Source organism: Choloepus didactylus, chromosome 20 (genome assembly GCF_015220235.1).
Source record: "Choloepus didactylus isolate mChoDid1 chromosome 20, mChoDid1.pri, whole genome shotgun sequence".
Taxonomy (NCBI): domain Eukaryota; kingdom Metazoa; phylum Chordata; class Mammalia; order Pilosa; family Megalonychidae; genus Choloepus; species Choloepus didactylus.
In genome coordinates this window covers 58,486,533-58,503,850 of record NC_051326.1, presented here as the reverse complement: position 1 = coordinate 58,503,850, position 17,318 = coordinate 58,486,533, and the positions used below count along the sequence as shown (strand labels likewise).

At 37.3% G+C, this 17,318-nt stretch overlaps 1 protein-coding gene across 2 annotated transcripts in view; it reads left to right on the top strand.

The window, feature by feature from the left end:
- ADAM17 (ADAM metallopeptidase domain 17) overlaps positions 1 to 17,318 on the top strand; it is a 79,150-nt gene that overhangs the window by 15,765 nt on the left and 46,067 nt on the right. For both annotated transcript variants that reach the window (XM_037813471.1, XM_037813470.1), the window contains exons 2-3: positions 2,532 to 2,664; positions 16,798 to 16,928. In XM_037813471.1, the coding sequence (XP_037669399.1) occupies positions 2,532 to 2,664; positions 16,798 to 16,928 (264 nt within the window). The remainder of the gene's footprint in view (positions 1 to 2,531; positions 2,665 to 16,797; positions 16,929 to 17,318) is intronic.

Below are 17,318 nucleotides of genomic sequence, written 5' to 3'. Positions count from 1 at the left end.
GGAGGCCAGAGAATTTGCATGTCTAACAATTTCCCACGTGATGCTGATGCTGCTGATATGGGGACCACACTTTGAGAACGACTGGCCTATGTTTTTGACAGTGAAACCACAACATTAAGGTTAAATATCTTAGTCAGTGGGAGTGATTATGATCTTGAATGAAACTGAGTTCATGTACTAACCTGCATCAGGGAAGTTGAAGAGCTAAAGGATCATATTGGCAACTCATCATTGAATATTTATGTAGTTTATGAATATTTGAGTGTGCTGATATTCACAAGACTCTATGCTGGGTATTGTGAAATAAGGATACGTGACGAATAGCTCCCTTTTGGCCATTTTACAGTCTATTTGGGGGATCAGACAAATGTAACCAAAAAGTGCCAAGAGAAAGCTATAAACAAAGGGCTTTGAGTTCAGAGGGAGAAGTTATATTTGGTTGACACATCAGAAAGTAGGAGACAAAAATAGAAGGTACAAGTCAAAGAAGAGCTGGACTCTTTTTAAGGAGTTTCAAATACAAGACATCAATAAAGCTTGGGTTTGGAGCTGGACAGGTCCAAGTTTAAATCCCAATTCTGTATTATAGAACAAATTACTTACTCTCTCTGAGTCTTTTTTTTTTTTTTTCCCCATCTGTTAAATTAGGGATAACACCCCAAGGATGTTTGCAGACGTAATGCACATAAAACACCTAGCATGGTGCCTGTTAATAGTGAACACTCAAAAATTGTTAAATAAATGGTGAGCTTCTTGAAAATTTTCCATTGGTGTCATTACCAATTGTAAGCATTGTAATTACAAGGCAAAAACCACGAACAACCATCCATTGGCATGAAAGTGATGCCTTATGAAGCAGTTTTCTTCTGGATTAAATTGATAAGGAAATTTTGAAACAGAAAATGGATGGTACCTAGCAAATGTAGAATTTGCTGTCACTTGATTTAGCTGATCTTGAGTTTAAAAATAAACTTCAATTACATTTACTTTCATTAGATAGCATCATGCCTACCCCTTTGCTTTCTTCAAGTTTTCTCAAATGTTATGTAACAGTGAGATACTTTCGTCTTTGATCACCTTATAGAAACCAACCCCTCCACTTTTCCTATCTCTTATTCTGCTTTAATAGCCATAGGACTGACTTATATTTACATGTGCATTGTCTGGTCTCTTCCACGCTTAATATGTGCTCCATGAGGCAAACAAAATGAACAAAATTTGTTTTATTTAATGCTGTACCTCCAGCACTAAGACTTGTGCCTGACACAGTAGTGAATGAATCAATTGAAGATTTAGGAGAAGGTAAAGGGGAGAAATATGGTTTGTAAGCATATTTACCATCAGTAGCAGTAAACTTGTATTTTAAGCTCCTGCTTCTATATTTTGAGAATGTTCTGCATTCAGTGGAATAATTTTTAATACCTTTGCTTCTGTAGTGATATTTGTTGAGAAAGAAGGAGAGCGTCAAATCAAATATTTTTAGACTGTTTTTAAAGAGATGCAAGTGATCCAAGTTGTCTTCCCCAAATCCTTCTGATTTTGGAGGAGGCAGCAGAGTTAACTGTTGATGAAAAGTAGTTTATAGATGTAGCATATGCTTTGCTGTATTTACTCTTGTTCTCTACCAAGTAAGAACTTACTTGTGCTTGTTCTGTCTTTGGGAGCAGTGCTTCTGTGTATTTCTTGGGTGCCAGCTCAGTCTGGTGAAGTCATTCATTTTGATTTTTTCTAGGGATTAGTTTGGTCTTTTCACTTATACTCTCTGGTGTCAGGTGTACGGATAGGTTGCCATGTCTGTTGAGGGCAGCAGTGATAGGGATACCACCACTTTTTTGCTCTTTAGTTTGCAATATGTAATTTTCTTACAAAAGATTTACTTTCCCAGTTTTGGTTTGCACAGGCCCTAAATCTTTGTTGCTATTTCTTAGTACACATAAACTATTTAAGGAATTGATTTAATCCAGGTTGGCAAATGGACAGGTTGAGTTGGCCATCTCAATCTTCAAAATTCTAAATTTACAAGCTAGAAGTGTCTTTTATTTAGAAGTTACTTTATTGCATAATGTGATACTTTGAGATATCAAAATTAATATACAATCCATGTTTCAAATAATTGTTTCAAATGTCTTTCCACAGTTGGTTTGTGTGACCTAGGAACCAAAAAGTTTCATACAATTTGCATTTGCTTGCTACATTTTTTTTGTCTGTTAAAGTCTCCACTGTTGCTGTTTATTTCCTGAAGAAACTGGGTCATTTGTTCTGCAGGAACTCTGACATTCTGGGTGTGGCTCATTGCTTCCTCAGGTTGTTATTTAACTTGACATCTAATTCCCTTTATGTCCTAAAAACAAAGTTAGACGTTGATTAATTTAGGCTCAAAAAATTTTTATTTTTGGTAAGAATGTAGCTCATGCTGGGTACTTTATAATCCATTTTTCAGGAAGAGTTTATTGTCTGGCTCTCCCATTTTAGTGATGTTACAATCAGTTTGGAGCTTTAGGTGCTAATAACTTTTTTTACCTTTATTTCAGAAAGGCTTGATTCTTTGCTGTCAGACTACGATATCCTCTCTTTATCTAATATCCAGCAGCATTCAGTAAGAAAAAGAGATCTACAGACCTCAACACATTTAGAAACACTACTAACTTTTTCAGCCTTGAAAAGGTAATTTGAATTATTCTTAGAATAGTATTGGGGCAAGGGGGTCTTGGATTGGCAAAAGCAGAAAAATAAGTGTGTCTACTGAAATCTTGGGAATTACATTTTAAAGATTTGTAGTTGATACAATTACAATCTGTTGAACATGATTCTTAGCATAGTATATTAGGGTTAAATAGAAGAAAGTGGGTGTTCTAAAAGTATTAATGATAATGTTTATGAAATTATAAGAATTTTAATTAATTGAATGATTAAAATACCTTACTTTTATTTTGTTACTTTAGAGCTGTCAGCTATGTACTGAGTATTGTCTTTATTTTACACATGAAGATACTGAGGCTTAGAGATAAATGATTTGTTCGGGATCCTACAGTTTAGTAGTGAGCTGGGTCAAGAATTCAGTACTCTTTCTACATTGAATTCCTCTTACTTCATAGCACAAGTTGACTGATGTTGTATATGCACCTGGTTTAAAAAAAAAAAAAAAACTACGAAAGAGCATAGAAAGTTTTCACTTTTCCCTTCTTCGTTTGTATTCCCCAAACCCAGAAAAGTTCTTTTTCTGTAAACTACCAAAAGATTTTAATGCGTATTTTTTCCATGTAGATCTATATATAGAGATGGTACAGATAATATATTTTTACCTAGTTTTTAACAACTGCATAAATATTCCATGTTATAGAGTTGTAATAATTTATTTGATTAGTACCCTAGGAGTGAATATTGGTTAACTAGAGTGATCTTTTTTTTTTCTTTGTTGTAATAGACAGTGCTCCAGTGAATATCTTTGTAAGTCTACATTCTCTATAGGGTACATTCCATGAAGAAGAATTTTTGAGTTAAGGATATGTATATTATAAACATTTATGGATACTGCCACATTTTTTCCCAAAGAGATTAAACTGATTTATTCTTCCAGCGGCAGTATGAGTTTACCTGTTTCCTGTTACTCTTGTCAACACTAAAAATTTTATTAACCTTTAACTTTTGCCTCTCTGAGAGGGAATGGTATATCATGGTTGTTTTGATGTTGTGTGAGATTGAGCATCTTTTCATACGTTTATAAGTCATTTTATTTTTCTGTGAACTGCCTTTTCATATCCTTTGACTATTTCCTATTGGGTTTGTATTTTCGGTTACTAAATTGTAGTACTGTGATCGTTAGGTTCATGTGTCAACTTGGCCAGGTGATGGTACCCAGGTGTCTAAGCAAGCACTGGCCTAATGTTACTGCAAGGACATTTGTGGCTGGTAAATAAACCAGAAGGCTAGTTTATTAAATCATTAGTCAGTTGACTGCAGCTGTGACTGATTACATTACCAAAGGGCGTGTCCTCCACAATGCGAGAATGCAGTCAGCTGAATTTAATCCAATCAGTTGAAGACTTTTAATCGAGACATATAGAGGACCTTCAGTTCTTCTTTGGCTGACCAGCGAAGCATTTCCTGAGGAGTTTATCAAAGTTGCCAGTTCGTTTCCTGAGGAGTTCATCAAAAACGTTCATTGGAGTTGCCAGTTCGCTGCCTGAGGAGTTCATTGAACATCTTCATTGGAGTTGCCAATCTGCCTGCCCTACGGAATTGGACTCATGTATACCCACAGTTGTGTGAGACAGTTTTATAAATCTTATATTTATAGATATCTCTTGTTGATTCTGTTTCCCTAGAGAACCCTAACTAATGCAACTTGGTACTGGGAGTGGTTCTTGAGAAACAGAATCTTAAAATGGGCTTTTACAATTGGTTTTCTGCTCTAATTAGATTCAAAGGCACTGATGACTCCATTTCCAATAATCAGGATGGCACTGACAGTCCATGGCGTGAGTTGGCAGTGGAGATATGCAAAATATCACTGTTTGATTCTCCTAATCATACTCTTGTACAAAGCAAGGCTCTGGTGACAGAGGTTTGCAGAGTTAAGAGGTATAATGATGTTGGCTGGTTGCTCTTCGATATGCTGGATAAAGTTTTATGAGAAAGGGATGAGCTAAAGGCTTCACATTTAAAACTTAAGCACTGTATGACCAATGTAAAGGTTTCTGTGTGTGTCTTGAAAGTTATTCCCTGTGGCCACAGACTTGAGATTTCTGAAAACCAGACCCAGAGTCTCATTGTGCTAGTAGCAAATTTACAATGTAAACTAAAATCTCACCCTCTCAGGGTGTCTGCTGTTAAAGTAAAGGCATTGATTGGAAAAGAATGGGATCCTGAAATTTGGGATGGGGCCATATGGATTGATAATAATGGCAGTGAGGACATTGGAACTCTGGATTCTGCTGAGTCTTTGTTAGATATACCTGTAGTGGTCTGTCTTGAGGAAACAGGCCCCCCCACCCCCCACACCTCTGGTCTGCTCTGAGGAAACAGCTTCCCTACCTCCAGTCTGCCCTAAGGAGCCTGCTGTCCAACCTCCACCTAAAAAGATTAACCCTTTAGTGCCTGCTAAATCTGTAATCACCTCCCCTGAGGAAGCAGCCCTCACTCCTCTGTCTGGAGAGAATAATCCTGTTTCACGAGATGAAACTGCAAAAAGTTATCCTGAGGTAAATAGCTTGAAGGATACTTCTAATTCTTCTAATGATCCACCCCTACCACTAGTCTTTGCTTCAAGACCTATAACTAGACTAAAGCCCCAACAGGCCCTGAAGGGTGAGGTACAAAGTGTGACCCATGAGGAAGTATGCTACACTCCAAAAGAACTGTATGAGTTTTCCAGCTTATACAGACTGAAATCAGGGGAATATGTGTGGAATGGATATTAAGAGTGTGGGATAATGGTGGAAGGAATATAAAGTTGAATCAGGCTGAATTTACTGATATGGGCCCACTAAGCAGAGATTCTGCATTCAATGTTGTAGCTTGAGGGGTTAGAAAGGGTGTTAACAGTTTGTTTGGGTGGTTAGCTGAAGCGTGGATCCAAGGGTAGCCGATATTACCTGAGGTCGAAATGCCAGAACTACCCTGGTATAATGTAGAGGAGGGGATTTTAAAGGCTTAGAGAGATTGGAATGCTAGATGGAAGACCTGCTCACACACCTCTGGAATGTCCAGTGGACACACCTTTACCAGGACTGTGAGGAATAAATTTGTGAGACTAGCTCCATCATCCCTGAAGAGCTCTGTAGTCGCCCTTCTCTGCAGGTCAGATATTACTGTGGGAACGGCTGTCACTGAGCTTGAATCCTTAAACACAGTGGGGATAATTGGATTCTGAGTCAGCAGAAGCCACGTGGCAGCAGTTAATCATGAAAGACAAGGTGAGCGTGGCTACCATAATGGAAAACAGGCTCAGGCAGCAGTCAAAATAATCTGACTCTCAGAGACTTATGTTGTTGACTAGTAGATCATGGAGTACCTAGCAGTAAAATTGATGGGCAGTCTACTAAATTCTTGTTTGAGCTGTATAAGCATAAGAATTCTAGGTCAAGTGAACAAAAGTCCACCTTGAATTACAAAAAAAGAGAGTCACGGCCCCTTAATCAATTTCCAGACTTGAGACAGTTTACAGATCCAGAGCCCCTTGAATGAGGGGAAGGCCGGGTACCCTTGGGGAAGGACCCTGTTACACTGCCAAAAATTTATACTGTTAATCTTCCTCCCAGCCTTCCCCAGGGGGACCTACAGCCTTTTACCAGGGTAACTGTGCATTGGGGAAAAGGAAATGATCAGATATTTCAGGGATTATTATACACTGGTTCAGAAGAACCATTAATTCCAGGAGACCCAAAACGTCACTCTAGTCCACCATTCAGAGTTGGGGCTTATGGAGGTCAGGAGATCGATGGAGTTTTAGCTCATATCTGTCTCACAGTGGGCCCAGTGGGTCCCTGGACCCATTCCCTGGTTATTTCCCCAGTGCTGGAATGCATAATTGGAATAGGCATACTCAGCAACTGGCAGAATCCTCACATTGGTTCCCTGACTCATGGAGTGAGGGCTGTTATGATGGAAAAGGCCAAGTGGAAGCCGTTAAACTGCCCCTACCTAGCAAAATAGTAAACCAGAAATAATACCGGATTCCTGGAGAGATTGCAGAGATTAATGCCACTCTTAAGGACTTGAAGGATGCAGGGATGGTGATTCCCACCACATCCCCATTCAACTCTCCTATTTGGCCTGTGCAGAAAACAGATGGGTCTTGGAGGATGACAGTGGATTATCGTAAGCTTAACCAGGTGGTGACTCCAATTGCATCTGCTGTTCCAGATGTGGTATCATTGCGTGAGCAAATCAGCACATCCCCTGGTACCTGGTATGCAGCTATTGATCTGGCAAATGCTTTTTTCTCAATAGCTGTTAGTAAGGACCACCAGAAACAGTTTGCATTCAGCTGGCAAGGCCAGAAGTTTACATTCACTGTGCTTCCTCAGGGGTATATCAACTCTCCAGCCCTATGTCATAATATTGTCTGCAGGGATCTTAATTGTTTCTCCCTCCTACAAGACATCATTTTGGTCCGTTATATTGATGATATCATGTTGATTGGACCTAGTGAGCAAGAAGTAGCAAATGCTCTAGATTGGTTGGTAAGGTATTTGCGTGGCAGAGGATGGGAGATAAATCCAACAAAAATATTGGGGCCTTGCACCTCCGTAAAATTTCTAGGTTTCCATGCCTTTATGAAGCTCGTTACTGCAAAGGAGAGGCTAAACTTGCATATAATTGTGCCTAAGAGTCTCCCCCTGAGTACCTCTTTGTTGCTCAGATGTGGCCCTCTCTATTTCTAACTGAGCCATCTCGACAGGTGAACTCGCTGCCCTCCCCCCTACATAGGACCCGACTCCCAGGGTTGTAAATCTCCCTGGCAATGCAGAATAAGACTCCCGGGGATGAATGTGGACCCAGCATCGTGGGACTGAGAGGATCTTCTTTTTTTTTTTTTTTTTTTTTTTTTTTTTTTAATCATCATTTTATTGAGATATATTCACATACCACGCAGTCATACAAAACAAATTGTACTTTCGATTGTTTACAGTACCATTACATAGTTGTACATTCATCACCTAAATCAATCCCTGACACCTTCATTAGCACACACACAAAAATAACAAGAATAATAATTAGAGTGAAAAAGAGCAATTGAAGTAAAAAAGAACACTAGGTACCTTTGTCTGTTTGTTTGCTTCCCCTACTTTTCTACACATCCATCCATAAACTAGACAAAGTGGAGTTTGGTCCTTATGGCATTCCCAATCCCACTGTCACCCGTCATAAGCTACATTTTTATACAACTGTCTTCGAGATTCATGGGTTCTGGGTTGTAGTTTAATAGTTTCAGGTATCCACCACCAGCTACCCCAATTCTTTAGAACCTAAAAAAGGTTGTCTAAAGTGTGCGTAAGAGTGCCCACCAGAGTGATCTCTCGGCTCGTTTTGGAATCTCTCTGCCACTGAAGCTTATTTCATTTTGAGAGGATCTTCTTGACCAAAAGGGGGATGCAAAATGAGACGAAATAGTTTCAGTGGCTGAGAGATTTCAAATGGAGTCGAGAGGTCACTCTGGTGGACATTCTTATGCACTATATAGATAACATGTCTTAGGTTTTAATGTATTGGAATAGCTAGAAGTAAATACCTGAAACTACCAAACTCCAACCCAGCAGTCTGAACTCCTGAAGACAATTAGATAATAATGTAGATTACAAGGGGTGACAGTGTGATTGTGAAGACCTTGTGGATCACACCCCCTTTATCTAGTGTATGGATGAGTAGGAAAATGGGGATAAAAACTAAAGGACAAATGGGGTGGGATGGGAGGGATGATTTGGGTGTTCTTTTTTCACTTTTATTTTTTTATTCTTGTTCTGGTTCTTTCTGATGTAAGGAAAATGTTCAGAGATAGATTGTGGTGATGAACGCATAACTATGTTATCATACTGTGGACAGTGGATTGTATATCATGGATGGTTGTATGGTGTGTGAATGTATTTCAATAAAACTGAATTTAACTAAAAAAAAAAAAATTTCTAGGTGTCCAGTGGTGTGAGGCCTGTCGAGATATCCCTTCTAAGGGGAAGGATAAGCTGTTGCATCTGGCCCCTCCTACAACCAAAAAAGAGGCACAACACTTAGTTGGCCTCTTTGGATTTTGGAGACAACATATTCCTCATTTGGGTGTGCTACTCAGGCCCATTTACCAAGTGACCAGAAAAGCTTCTAGTTTTGAATGGGGAATGGAACAAGATGAGGCTCTGCGACAGGTCCAGGCTGCTGTGCAAGCTGCTGTACCACTTGGAGCATATGATCCGGCTGATCCAGTGGTGCTGGAAGAGTCAGTGGCAAATAAAGATGCTGTCTGGAGCCTTTGGCAGGCTCCTGTAGGAGAATCACAATGCAGGCCCTTAGGATTTTGGAGTAAAGCTTTACCATCCTCTGCAGATAACTACTCTCCATTTGAGAAACAGCTCTTGGCCTGCTACTGGGCCTTAGTAGAGACAGAATGCTTAACCATGGGCCACTAAGTTACCATGCGACCTGAGTTACTTATTATCTTCTCTCTGTTTAAGGAAGCAGGGACATTTGTAATTTATTTTACAGAATTTCTATCTTAAATATTTAATGGGAAATGTCTCTATCAATGTATGAGAAGTTTGGAGCAGGCACTTTAAAATAGCTTATTTCATTTAATCTTCAAAACCAGTCAGTTATTGTTAGGTGGTATTATTTCTGTTTCTAGAGGAGGATACTTAGGTTTAGATGTTAAGGCTAAGATCAAGCAACTGTTAAGTTGAGGAAGCAAGATTTGAGCCATGTTTGTCAGACTCTAAAGGCCATGCCCTCTCCTTTCTGTTATATTGTTATTTAAGCTTAAAAGGAAAATAAAATGGAGTACCCAAAATATTGTTTTGATACTTTTTTTGATATGTCATAAATTTTTTTTGAAAAAGTTAAAATGTTTGTTCCTCCTAAAAATGAAATATCCCAGATTATTTGAGGAGCATTAGAACTGATAAAGAAATGAAGGTGACTGAAGAAGCTAGAAAATGAACAGCAAACCAATCCTAAACCAAGTAGAAGAAAAGAAATAACAAGGATTAAAGCAGAAATAAATGACATAGAGAACAAAAAAACAGTAGAGAGGATAAATAACACCAAAAGTTGGTTCTTTGAGAAGATCAACAAGATTGACAAGCCCCTAGCTAGACTGACAAAATCAAAAAGAGAGAAGACCCATATAAACAAAATAATGAATGAAAAAGGTGACATAACTGCAGATCCTGAAGAAATTAAAAAAATTATAAGAGGATACTATGAACAACTGTATGGCAACAAACTGGATAATGTAGAGGAAATGGACAATTTCCTGGAAACATATGAACAACCTAGACTGACCAGAGAAGAAATAGAAGACCTCAATCAACCCATCACAAGCAAAGAGATCCAATCAGTCATCAAAAATCTTCCCAAAGGGCCAGATGGCTTCACAGAGGATTTCTACCAAACTTTCCAGAAAGAACTGACACCAATCTTACTCAAACTCTTTCAAAACATTGAAGAAAATGGAACACTACCTAACTCATTTTATGAAGCTAACGTCAATCTAATACCAAAACCAGGCAAAGATGCTACAAAAAAGGAAAACTACCGGCCAATCTCCCTAATGAATATAGATGCAAAAATCCTCAACAAAATACTTGCAGATCGAATCCAAATACACATTAAAAAAATCATACACCATGACCAAGTGGGGTTCATTCCAGGCATGCAAGAATGGTCCAACATAAGAAAATCAATCAATGTATTACAACACATTAACAATTCGAAAGGGAAAAATCAAATGATCATCTCAATAGATGCTGAAAAAGCATTTGACAAAATCCAACATCCGTTTTTGATAAAAACACTTCAAAAGGTATGAATTGAAGGAAACTTCCTCAATATGATAAAGAGCATATATGAAAAACCCACAGCCAGCATAGTACTTATTGGTGAGAGACTGAAAGCCTTCCCTCTAAGATCAGGAACAAGACAAGGATGCCCACTGTCACCACTGTTATTCAGCATTGTGCTGGAAGTGCTAGTCAGGGCAATCCGGCAAGACAAAGAAATAAAAGGCATCCAAATTGGAAAAGAAGAAGTAAAACTGTCATTGTCTGCAGATGATATGATCTTATATCTAGAAAACCCTGAGAAATCAACGATAGAGCTACTAGAGCTAATAAATTTAGCAAAGTAGCGGGATACAAGATTAATGCACATAAGTCAGTAATGTTTCTATATGCTAGAAATGAACAAACTGAAGGGACACTCAAGAAAAAGATACCATTTTCAATAGCAACTAAAAAAATCAAGTACCTAGGAATAAACTTAACCAAAGATGTAAAAGACCTATACAAAGAAAACTACATAACTCTACTAAAAGAAATAGAAGGGGACCTTAAAAGATGGAAAAATATTCCATGTTCATGGATAGGAAGGCTAAATGTCATTAAGATGTCAATTCTACCCAAACTCATCTACAGATTCAATGCAATCCCAATCAAAATTCCAACAACCTACTTTGCAGACTTGGAAAAGCTAGTTATCAAATTTATTTGGAAAGGGAAGATGCCTTGAATTGCTAAAGACACTCTAAAAAAGAAAAACTAAGTGGGAGGACTTACACTCCCTGATTTTGAAGCTTATTATAAAGCCAGAGTTGTCAAAACAGCATGGTACTGGCACAAAGATAGACATAGATCAATGGAATCGAACTGAGAATTCAGAGATAGACCCTCAGATCTATGGCCGACTGATCTTTGATAAGGCCCCCAAAGTCACTGAACTGAGTCATAATGGTCTTTTCAACAAATGGGGCTGAGAGAGTTGGATATCCATATCCAAAAGAATGAAAGAGGACCCCTACCTCACCCCCTACACAAAAATTAACTCAAAATGGACGAAAGATCTCAATATAAAAGAAAGTACCATAAAATTCCTAAAAGATAATGTAGGAAAACATCTTCAAGACCTTGTATTAGGTGGCCACTTCCTAGACTTTACACCCAAAGCACAAGCAACAAAAGAAAAAATAGATAAATGGGAACTCCTCAAGCTTAGAAGTTTCTGTACCTCAAAGGAATTTCTCAAAAAGGTAAAGAGGCAGCCAACTCAATGGGAAAAAATTTTTGGAAACCATGTATGTGACAAAAGACTGATATCTTGCATATATAAAGAAATCTTACAACTCAATGACAGTAGTACAGACAGCCCAATTATAAAATGGGCAAAAGATATGAAAAGATATGAAGAGGAAATACAAATGGCCAAGAAACACATGAAAAAATGTTCAGCTTCACTAGCTATTAGAGAGATGCAAATTAAGACCACAATGAGATACCATCTAACACCAGTTAGAATGGCTGCCATTAAACAAACAGGAAACTACAAATGCTGGAGGGGATGTGGAGAAATTGGAACTCTTATTCATTGTTGGTGGGACTGTATAATGGTTCAGCCACTCTGGAAGACAGTCTGGCAGTTCCTTAGAAAACTAGATATAGAGTTACCATTCGATCCAGCGATTGCACTTCTCGGTATATACCCGGAAGATCGGAAAGCAGTGACACGAACAGATATCTGCACGCCAATGTTCATAGCAGCATTATTCACAATTGCCAAGAGATGGAAACAACCCAAATGTCCTTCAACAGATGAGTGGATAAAGAAAATGTGGCATATACACACGATGGAATACTACACAGCGGTAAGAAGGAACGATGTCGTGAAACATGACAACATGGATGAACCTTGAAGACATAATGCTGAGTGAAATAAGCCAGGCACCAAACGAGAAATATTATATGCTACCACTAATGTGAACTTTGAAAAATGTAGAACAAATGGTTTATAATGTAGAATGTGGGGGAACTAGCAATAGAGAGCAATTAAGGAAGGGGGAACAGTAATCCAAGAAGAACAGATAAGCTATTTAACGTTCTGGGGATGCCCAGGAATGACTATGGTCTGTTAATTTCTGATGGATATAGTAGGAACAAGTTCACAGAAATGTTGCTATATTAGGTAACTTTCTTGGGGTAAAGTAGGAACAGGTTGGAAGTAAAGCAGTTATCTTAGGTTAGTTGTCTTTTTCTTACTCCCTTGTTATGGTCTCTTTGAAATGTTCTTTTATTGTATGTTTTTTTTTTTTAATTTTTTTTTCATACAGTTGATTTAAAAAAGAAAGGAAAGTTAAAAAAAAAAAAAAAAAAAAAAAGAGAAACAAGGGAAAAAATATGTAGTGCCCTCTTGAGGAGCCTGTGGAGAATGCAGGGGTATTGGCCTACCCCACCTCGATGGTTGCTAACATGACCACAGACATAGGGGACTGGTGGTTTGATGGGTTGAGCCCTCTACCATAGGTTTTACCCTTGGGAAGATGGTTGCTGCAAAGGAGAGGCTAGGCCTCCCTATAATTGTGCCTAAGAGCCTCCTCCCGAATGCCTCTTTGTTGCTCAGATGTGGCCCTCTCTCTCTAGCTAAGTCAACTTGAAAGGTGAAATCACTGCCCTCCCCCCTACGTGGGATCAGACACCCAGGGGAGTGAATCTCCCTGGCAACGTGGAATATGACTCCCGGGGAGGAATGTAGACCCGGCATCGTGGGACGGAGAACATCTTCTTGACCAAAAGGGGGATGTGAAAGGAAATGAAATAAGCTTCAGTGGCAGAGAGATTCCAAAAGGAGCCGAGAGGTCACTCTGGTGGGCACTCTTACGCACACTTTAGACAACCCTTTTTAGGTTCTAAAGAATTGGGGTAGCTGGTGGTGGATACCTGAAACTATCAAACTACAACCCAGAACCCATGAATCTCGAAGACAGTTGTATAAAAATGTAGCTTATGAGGGGTGACAATGGGATTGGGAAAGCCATAAGGACCACACTCCACTTTGTGTAGTTTATGGATGGATGAGTAGAAAAATAGGGGAAGGAAACAAACAGACAAAGGTACCCAGTGTTCTTTTTTACTTCAATTGCTCTTTTTCACTTTAATTATTATTCTTGTTATTTTTGTGTGTGTGCTAATGAAGGTGTCAGGGATTGATTTAGGTGATGAATGTACAACTATGTAATGGTACTGTGAGCAATCGAATGTATGATTTGTTTTGTATGACTGCGTGGTATGTGAATATATCTCAATAAAATGAAGATAAAAAAAGAATAAAGTATATAGAAAAACATCTAAAAGTAACATTCGATTAGGGAGAAACTTGGATAAATTCACTTGGTTATATTTTACTTTATGGTGTATGACTCTGTGGCAAACAGCAATTTGTGGCATTTTTCATTTCTTTATAAAAATATTTAGAAAATGTAGTTTAACTTGAGAAATAAAATATTTGAACAAAAAAAAAAAAAGAAAGAAATGAAGGTGATATACCCACCTAAATGGACCATTAAAAAAAGATACGAAGATAATGTTAATTTAGACTGGTCAGCACCAGACTAGTTACTGTAAACTGTTGAACCAGTAGTCAGAAAGATATGTGAGGGTGCTAAAGGAAGCTTGTAGGTAAATGACATGAAATAATTTTGGGAAGAATAAAGTAAAATGTAAATTCTGACTGAAAAATCCTGTTCGAAGTTTTATAGCTCCAAGGCTAAGACAGAAACTCAAAAAAAAAAAAAGGAATTTCACCATCACATGGTCTTTACCTTTACCATAGAGCAGGTTCTTAATGTAGAAAAGGAACACAATCCCAATGGCTTTTTTGGAAAGTACATTAAGTAAAAGTATTGATACTCACTAAGGGCTCTAAAATTAAATAGTAAGGCATTTATAATAGGGATGCTTTTCTTTTCAAAATTCTCAGCATAACTGAAGGGGAAAAAGTCGTTAACTATAAATACGTGGGAAGATACATTTTAGGATAGCAGGAGAAAATATTCTAAGATTTTATGAAATAATGTTCTATTGTCTCTCTTATCCTGTGACCATTAAAAAGCTACAAGCAAAAACTGAAATTACCTTGTTATGCTCAAAAAGTTAAAAATATTTGTTGCTATGGGGACAGTTGCATTCTAGATTCTTCCTTGCAGTTTAAAGACTTATGCAAACTCATGGGGAAGTAATATTTCATATTTTCAGCACCACAGCTGACAAAATTTGTTCTGTGGCTGAGGTGAATAACCTACCTTTCTTTGTCTGTGGTGTTCATGGGAACATTTAAAGGGCTGGAAATAATAAATGAAAAATTCTTACCTCTTCTGGTTTTTATGTCAGGACTGAAACTTGTAGAAAACAAAAGAATATTAAGTCAATTAAAAAAGTGGAGTGTATATGTTAATGTGTGTATTGAATTCCCTGCATTTATGTCCCTAATAATTGTAGATCAATTCTTTTGCGAAGGAGAAGAAAAGTATGGGTGCTTTTTAATACTGAAAGTAGTATTTATTAATTTTGCACAGCGATTAAGAATTTTCCCATTGGATACCCAGCTTGATTGCTAGAGGCAACATAATGCAGGATTTTGAAATAAATGTTGAGTTCATTTTGCAGTTTCACCGTTTACTAGCTATGTAACTTTGAGTAAGCTGATTAACTTCCAAGCCTCAATTTCCAAGCCTCAGTTTCCACTTGTGAAGTGGAAATAAAGTATACAAAGCATGTAGTGCCGAGTAGGTTTTCAATAAATGGTGTCCAGTATTGGTCTTTGGTAGAGTTTTTTTTAGCCTGGCTTTTAAAAATATTTTTAATCATACTTGTTTTCTTTTATTCAAGCAGTGTGTGTTTATAGAAAAATCCTGCAAAGTGTGCAGCATTCCTGTATAAGCTCCCCCTCACCCCAGTTGTTCCTGTTATTAATGTTTTACATTAGTTTGGTATCTTTGTTACAATTGCCAGAACAGTATTATTATAATTATAGTAATAATTATAGTCTGTGGTTTACGTTAGTGTTCACTTTGTATTGTACTGTTCAATGGTGTTTTGTTTTTGTCCGGGTAACATATATACACCCTAAAATTTGCCATTTTAACCACTTTCAAATATAGAAATCATTGACGTTAATTACATTCCCAATGTTGTGTTACCATCACCATCATCTATTACCAAAACTTTTTCATAAACCCAAGCAGAGATTCTGCCAATTAAACATTAATCCCATTCTCTGTCCCCACTGTGTCCCTTGGTAATTTGTAATCTAGTTTCTGATTCTGTGACTATCCATATTCTAATTATTTAAATGAGTGAGATCAAACAATATTTGTCTTTTATTAAAATAAATTTTAATACAAACAGGACTCCAATTTAACCTACCTATATGCATGTGTTTCATTATTCTTCGTAGTCTGCAGGAAGGATAAAAACATATGCTCTTTGAATCTTTTTTTTCCTCTAGTGTTAGTTTCTTTTGGTCTGCCAACTTTTTTTATTTTTTTAAATTCTTTAAAAAATATTTTTTAGTCTGAAATATAACATATATACATAGAATTGATAACTTTCAAAGTATGATTTAACAAGTAGTTATAGAGCAAATTTCAAAGAATTATGGGTTACAGTTCCACAATTTCTGTTATTTCCCTACTGTAAAATATAATACACATAAACGCGGTAACTTTCAAAGTACACTTTAACAAGTAGTTATAGAGCAGAGTTCAAAGAATGTTATGGATTACACTTCCACCAATTCAGTTATTTCCTTCTACTTGTTCTAATACCCTAGAAACTATAAAAAAATTATATAAAGATTTATGTATATGAAAAATATAGATAAAGAATTTATGTGTATATTTGTAATCCTTTGTTAAATCCTCTCTTGTCTGTTGCTACTCCTCTCTCTTGTTTGATCACTGTCTCAGTCTTCAGGGTTAGCTGGGCAGTGACCACTGTAACTGTAAAGGAGTGTTGACATTATGGGGAAAGGGGGCGCATCTGGTTGATGTTCTTGAAGAGGCTGTTGCCTCTGGGTTTTGGGACTTAAGTATGGTCCACCAAGTTTTTACAACTAAACAAATTGACTTATTATAGTTTTAGTCTGTTTGTCTTTACAGGCGATGTATTACTCTGAGTACCTAGTGAAACAGTGTTTGTAAGTTTCAAAATGTTTTATTGGTGTCAACTCTTCAGAATTTAAAAAAGATGTTTAATTAAATGACAATTTGGGTTATTTATATTTTACGTTCTTAGAGTAAAATATGGATGTATTCTTTTTTTCTAGGCATTTTAAATTATATCTGACATCGAGTACTGACCGCTTTTCACAAAATTTCAAAGTGGTGGTGGTGGATGGTAGAGATGAAAGCGAGTACACTGTAAAATGGCAGGATTTCTTCAGTGGACATGTGGTTGGTTAGTATGGAGCTTGTTTGTTTACCCTTGTGTCTGGGTGTTAGGTGTCCAGATCTAACTTGATTGCATATTCTTTTTCGGGGGAGAAGGAAGGGGTATCAAAGAAGTGCTATTCTTAGGCTGTTTTATTTGAATTATATAAGTTTAGAAGCAGAAACGTCTAAACGGGGGAAATGGGTATTATCTATCATTATTACTAGCTGGCCATTTTGATGATTAAAATAAATTTCCTCTCAAGTGATAAGAATTTAACCTTCTTTTGTCTCCAGCCAAGAATTGTAGGCCTCCCTTATGAGATTATAAACAGAAAAACTAGGAGATAAAATAATTTATGATCCTATTTTGTATTTATTTCAGAAAATATACCAAATAAGCAATTGCAGTTTACTT